Source organism: Mus caroli, unplaced genomic scaffold (genome assembly GCF_978045245.1).
Source record: "Mus caroli unplaced genomic scaffold, Mus_caroli_1 scaffold_3, whole genome shotgun sequence".
Classification (NCBI taxonomy): domain Eukaryota; kingdom Metazoa; phylum Chordata; class Mammalia; order Rodentia; family Muridae; genus Mus; species Mus caroli.
The window spans coordinates 107,279,191-107,285,198 of record NW_028227258.1 but is presented as its reverse complement, the minus strand read 5'-3'; the positions used below and the strand labels follow the sequence as shown (position 1 = coordinate 107,285,198).

Here is a 6,008-nt window from a genome sequence, read left to right as displayed (position 1 = left end):
CCCTTTCCCTTCCCTTTCCCTTTCCCTTTCCCTTTCCCTTTCCCTTTCCCTTCCCTTTTCCCTTTCCTTTTCCCTTTCCCTTTCCCTTTCCCTTCCCTTTCCCTTCCCTTTCCCTTTCCCTTTCCCTTCCCTTCCCTTTCCCTTCCCCTTTCCCTTTCCCTTTCCCTTTCCTTTCCCTTTCCCTTTCCCTTTCCCTTCCCTTCCCTTTCCCTTTCCCTTTCCCTTTCCCTTTCCCTTTCCCTTTCCCTTCCCTTTCCCTTTCCCTTTCCTCCTTTCCCTTTCCCTTCCCTTCCCTTCCCTTCCCTTCCCTTCCCTTCCCTTCTCCCTTCCCTTCCCTTCCCTCCCTTTCCCCTCCCTTCCTCCCCTTCCCCTCCCTTCCCCTCCCCTTCCCCTCCCCTTCCCCTTCCCCTTCCCCTTCTTCCCCCTTCCCTTCTTCCCTTCCCCTTCTTCCCCTTCCCTTCTTCCCCTTCCCCTTCTTCCCCTTCCCCTTCTTCCCTTCCCTCTTCCCTTCTTCCCTTCCCTTCTTCCCTTCTTCCCCTTTCCCCTTCTTCCCTTCCTTCCCTTCCCCTTCCCCTTCCCTTCCCCTTCCCCTTCCCTTCCCCTTCCCCTTCCCCTTCCCTTCCCCTTCCCCTTCCCCTTCCCCTTCCCCTTCCCTTCCCCTTCCCCTTCCTCCTTCCCCTTCCCCTTCCCCTTCCCTTCCCCTTCCCCTTCCCCTTCCCCTTCCCCTTCCCTTCCCCTTCCCCTTCCCCTTCCCCTTCCCCTTCCCCTTCCCCTTCCCCTTCCCCTTCCCCTTCCCTTCCCTTCCCCTTCCCCTTCCCCTTCCCCTTCCCTTCCCCTTCCCTTCCCCTTCCCCTTCCCCTTCCCCTTCCCCTTCCCCTTCCCTCTTCCCCTTCCCCTTCCCCTTCCCTTCCCCTTCCCCTTCCCCTTCCCCTTCCCCCTTCCCTTCCCTTCCCTTCCCTTTCCCTCTTTTCCCTTTCCCTTTCCTTCCTTTCCTCTTTCCTTTCCCTTTCCCTTTCCCTTTCCCTTTTCCCTTTCCCTTTCCCTTTCCCTTTCTCCCTTCTTTCCCTTCCCTTTCCCTTTCCCTTTCCCTTTCCCTTTCCTTCCCTTTCCCTTCCCTTTCCCTTCCTTTCCCTTTCCCTTCTCCTTTCCCTTCCCTTCCCTTCTTTCTTTCTTTGTTCTTTAAAGATTTCTTATGTTTTAAAGATCTCACACTGATGTCACTTGCTAATGGCCCATGGCCAAGAGCTTGCACTACGAAGACAGATCTTATCATCTAGAGAATGAACCTGGAGTTGGGAAACTCACTTCAGCTTCTCGAAGGTAGCGATGAATCTCCTCTGCATATTCCGTTACGTTAATCACATCTGAACCAAAATCTGTTGCTTCCTCTGACTGGGCATGGGTGGTGGGGTCAACCAGCATTGGGGAAACTGCAGAGGTACAATGTGGTCAGGTAGGTCATTCCATTACAGGCTCATCACACGCACTCACCCGCACAGGAAGCTGAGGACAGTCATCACTTCATGTCTCCAATGACAGCTACTGGACTGGAACGCGGCAGGAGGCTGTGAGCACAGGGCACTAGCAACCCTAGGGGAGCCAGATTACCTGTGTTGAAATCCAGCAGGAAGTGGAGATCTGACTTGAGCATGCTGGTGTCGACTTCATAACACATCCTCAAATACGATGCCCTCTTTCCCCGAGCAGCTGTCTCTGTCCCCCTGTTCAGGGTCATCCATGTAGATATCAAACCCACGCTTGGCTGGTTCATGGACCCCATGGTCAGGGAGCACTTTCTTTCCAGCTGCAGGGAAGGCATTTTCTGATCCAGAAAAACATCTGATTGCTGTGATCTCCTTAAAAACAAAACAAAAAACGTTGCACCTCCTGGTACGGCACCATCTACTGCTGGGAATATGAGTCCATGTGGCTCAAACTAGTAGCTTGGGAAAGTGAAAGCAAATTCCAAATAGGAATATCTAAGCTGGCCATCTAATTCCAAATATGGAATGTCTGAGAATATAACTTCCCCTTTCATTTTGTTCACATCTGTCCTATGGGAAGAGTTCTGCTTAAGATTAATCATCTTCCTTACATGGGTATTAAAGAGAATTCATGACTCTAAAAGCAAAAGAGAGCTGGGCTGCACTTAGAAAGCTGCTTAGTTACAATGTGCAAGAAGAAAATTGCAATTTGCCCTTTCCATCTAGAACATTGCAGTGTTTTGTAAGAACTCCTCCGCAGCGTCCTTGATACCCAGCAATTGAATCCCTCTAGTCCTCTGCTTGAATACCTAACTCTGCATTGCAGGTGCCTGAAAAGTTTCCATTTCCTTCCCAAGAAAACTTCATGACTTCAGAACTCTATGCTCCAGAAGTGCTCTTACATGGTATGAAAATCTGTTTGCACAACAACATCCTCACTCTTGGAGAACTTTTCTCAAGTCATTGCTTTTCTTTATTCTTACAGCAAGAATGGAAACAATGGTGGCCCTGTCATAGTGAACACTCACAACTGGCAGCCTTAGGAGAGACATGCATGGAAGCCAGGTGAGCCAGGGCAGCCTTAAGCTGGGCCTTGGCTCCTACAGACACCATCATCATCCACTGTGAACATTTTGCTTGTACTTATCTTGGTATTTATTGGACGCCACTTTCCAGTTCCTATGTCACTCCGTGAATTTACTTTCCATTGAGCAAGTTAAACGTAATACACTCACTAAGAAAAACAATTTGTGATAAAAATGTTAGGGAAAAAAAATCCCAAGAGACAAGTTACAACCAGCTATGACTCATATGACTCATGTTACTACTGAGGTTGAGTTTCTCTCTCTCTCTCTCTCTCTCTCTCTCTCTCTCTCTGTGTGTGTGTGTGTGTGTGTGAGTGTGTGAGTGTGTGTGTGTGTGTGTGTGTGTGTGTGTGTGTGTGGTGTGTGTATATGTATTTACAAACACTTGCTGGGGGATCTTCTAGGTGCCTCTCTATCTTTGTGTGTGTGTTTATGTGTGTATGTATGTATGTGTGTATGTATGTATGTATGTATATATGTATGTATGTGTCTGTGTGCCATGAACAAGGCACTGACTGAGGAGAGGCAATGTGCAATACAACACATCTAGAGAGAGAACTGTTCTCCAAACTGAGCAAGAAGAAATGATTTCAAAAAAGGAAGAATGGTCAATTATGTGAAAGGTGCCAATATATCAAGAAAGAGAAAAAAAAAACGAGCAAAAGAAGACCCAGAAACAGAGAGCATCCAGTCAACAAACTGTGCTCCTTTGGCCAGGTACATCACTCTTATAGACAATAGGAATGCCACAGAGGTGTCATCCCACATTGTCACCTTGGTGGAGTGCACATCCTATTGAGCTCTCTGATTTCCAAGAAATCTTGGTGTAGCTGGGGCAGTAGCTGCACAGAACTGTGTGGCTGGATGAGTTTGAAGGTGGGAAGTGATTCCCACACATCTGTGCGTGTTTGGGTCTGACCCCAAAGAGAAGGGAAATTGGAGAAAGAGAAGTTGTTGGAGAGTCACCTTGAAAGCCAAGAGGCCATGAGTTGTTTCATACAGGTGCAAGAGCTAGGGCACAGCAGTCACAGAACAGGGCAGGAATGGCACAGGGGAGCATTTAGGGTAATGCTAACCCAAAGTGAACAAACCTGCAGTGCCAACACTGGGAAAGCAGGGGAAGGAGGCTCCAGAATTTGAGGCCATTTGGAGCTACAAATCAGGTCAAGGCCAGCTTGTACCAGACTCCTGCTACTTCCCGGAGAGGGGAGAAAGACAGAAGGTTCGGGCTATGGCATACTTCCGAGGAATCAGGCATCATGTTACTCCTCATTCTGAAGGAACGGGAGTTATGGAAGATTAAGGGGTAAGGCACCAAGATGACTTCAGGGTAAAGACACGTGCTGCCAAGCCCAGTGACCTGAGTTCAAGACCTGGAAGGAGAGAGGGAGCTTTCAAACCTGCCCTTTGACCTCCACATGAATGCCGTGACAACGTGTGCTCACAGACATACGGCATGCATGCTCGCTTGTCCATACACAGTAATAAGGACATCAAATTATTTTAAAACCGAAATGCAAACAGATAAATGAAGAAAAAAAAAAAAGAATGGGGATGAGGCAGCAGAGGGCATGGTGGAGTGTAGAGGGGCCACCAAGCAGTGGCTCCAGGCAGCGCAGGCGTGAATGTGAAACAAGGTCATTTAGTAGAGACACTGGTTCTAATTCATAAATTCAGGTCTTAGATTATACGTTTAAAGAGCTGAGCATTGCTAATCAAGTTCTATTTAAATTACTTTCACTTAACTTGACCCAAAACATTAAAAGGATCACAGTGGATCAAAGCCCAACAAAAGGCAGTGGGCTCGAAGGCAGCAGATGAGAGGGCCTCTGAATGGGCCTCTACCACATTTGGTACTTCCGGGCTGGACTCTTGTAAGCACTGGGTTCCATAGACTTGTAATAGAGTTGAAGCATCATCATGAGGGTTTGTCTAACAGCAGGCTCAGGGGAGATTTTATTTTCTATCTCAAAAAAAAAATCATTGTTGCAGATTCAGATTTCTTCTCTTAAATGTCTGAATTTCTGTCTTCAAGGGAAAATCCTTTGGTCAATTTGAAGCAGACAAGTAAGCAAATATCTCAGTGACCATTCCTGGTCTGTAGTGGTAGAGATGTGTACTCTAGAACCAACCTCTAGTTCATAAAGTAAGCTGGTGTATCCTGGTACACACAGTGTGCCCACAGAACACAACACTAGCTCTCCCCGATTAATTTGTGGTAGCCTAGCTCCTACTGAACACCTTTCCTGGCTCAGAGCATCTCCAGGGCTCTGAGCCCTGGAGATACAGTACAGTGTAATTTCATTCTTTCTGACTAGCCCTTGAATCACTTAACCCAAACAGTCCCTACATACACATATGTATACATGTGCACACACGTGCACACAGATGCACACTATCATAGAAAGCCTTCTTTGTCCTTAGCATCTTTCTCCTTGTATTTGACATGCAGGCACAAGTGCATGAGTGCACACACACACACACACACACAGCCACAGCAAGCCTTCTCTGTGGCATATTTCCTGGTGCTCCTGGGTCATTACCTGGCCACAGGTCCTCCTGTACTGCTCATTTTCAGTCAACACCCCTAGCACCGTTCTCTGTGGGGGATCCTGGCCAAGCTGAGCTCTGCTGAGCATTTGACAAGCATCAGGACCTTGGCCCACTGGAGGCAGAGCGACTCCACTCTTGGAGCTCTGGCGATGCATTGCCTAGTAAGCCACAGCCTGCTGCTATCCAGGAAAGAGGAGACACAGTTAGTTTAACTCTCAACCTAGGGACCCGGAAATGCAGAGAACTCTAGAGTGCCAAGCTCCAGAGTCACTACCAATGTCCCAACTTCCCGACAAACATTAAGGTCCCAAGTGACAGCTCAGGCATCAGAGCAACCAACTCAGAACCAAACAATGGCTGAATGGGCTTTAATATGACCCCAGGCTAAAGGTTGCAGAGAGAGCCTGCTCAAACTCCACACTGGGATTGTCTGCCCACATTGATTTAGGGCAGAGGGAAGCAGAACCTAAGATTCCTGATCCTCCTTCCCTCGCCCCCTTCCAGATCTGGTTCAAAATCCAAGATCCCTGGCTGGGAAAAGGTGAGTTCCCTTCCCAAGTGACAAGCAGGCGCTTCTCTCCAGAAGTAAGGCCCCCAAACCTGCTTGGGAACCCACAGCCGGCCCTGCTTCTCAGGTTCTTCTCTGTCTGGGTGATTAGCAAGCGCACCCCGGCCGGGGCCGGGCGGGCGGGGCCGTGCGCGGAGGGAGGGGACCCGGAGAGGAGAGATTCCAGGGGGCCGGCTCCAGCAGCCTCGGCTAGAGCGCTCGCCACTGAGGACTTTCAACCCAGCCGCGTCTGTTGAATCAGCCAATCAGCGGCCACCCCGAGCCCAGCAGAGCCGCTTCCATGCCAACCGCGGCGGGCGTGCGCCCCGGTCCTCATCG

General features: G+C 49.3%; 1 protein-coding gene across 1 annotated transcript in view; it reads right to left on the bottom strand.

Moving 5' to 3' along the window:
* The window catches only part of Ccna1 (cyclin A1), an 11,602-nt gene extending 5,830 nt beyond the window's left edge, over positions 1 to 5,772 (bottom strand). Inside the window, 5 exon segments of the mRNA XM_085835892.1 lie at positions 1,306 to 1,430; positions 1,609 to 1,669; positions 1,671 to 1,856; positions 5,113 to 5,298; positions 5,739 to 5,772. Coding sequence (XP_085692018.1) covers positions 1,306 to 1,430; positions 1,609 to 1,669; positions 1,671 to 1,856; positions 5,113 to 5,277 — 537 coding nt within the window. The 5' untranslated portion in view covers positions 5,278 to 5,298; positions 5,739 to 5,772.
* Positions 5,773 to 6,008: the final 236 nt, after the last annotated feature.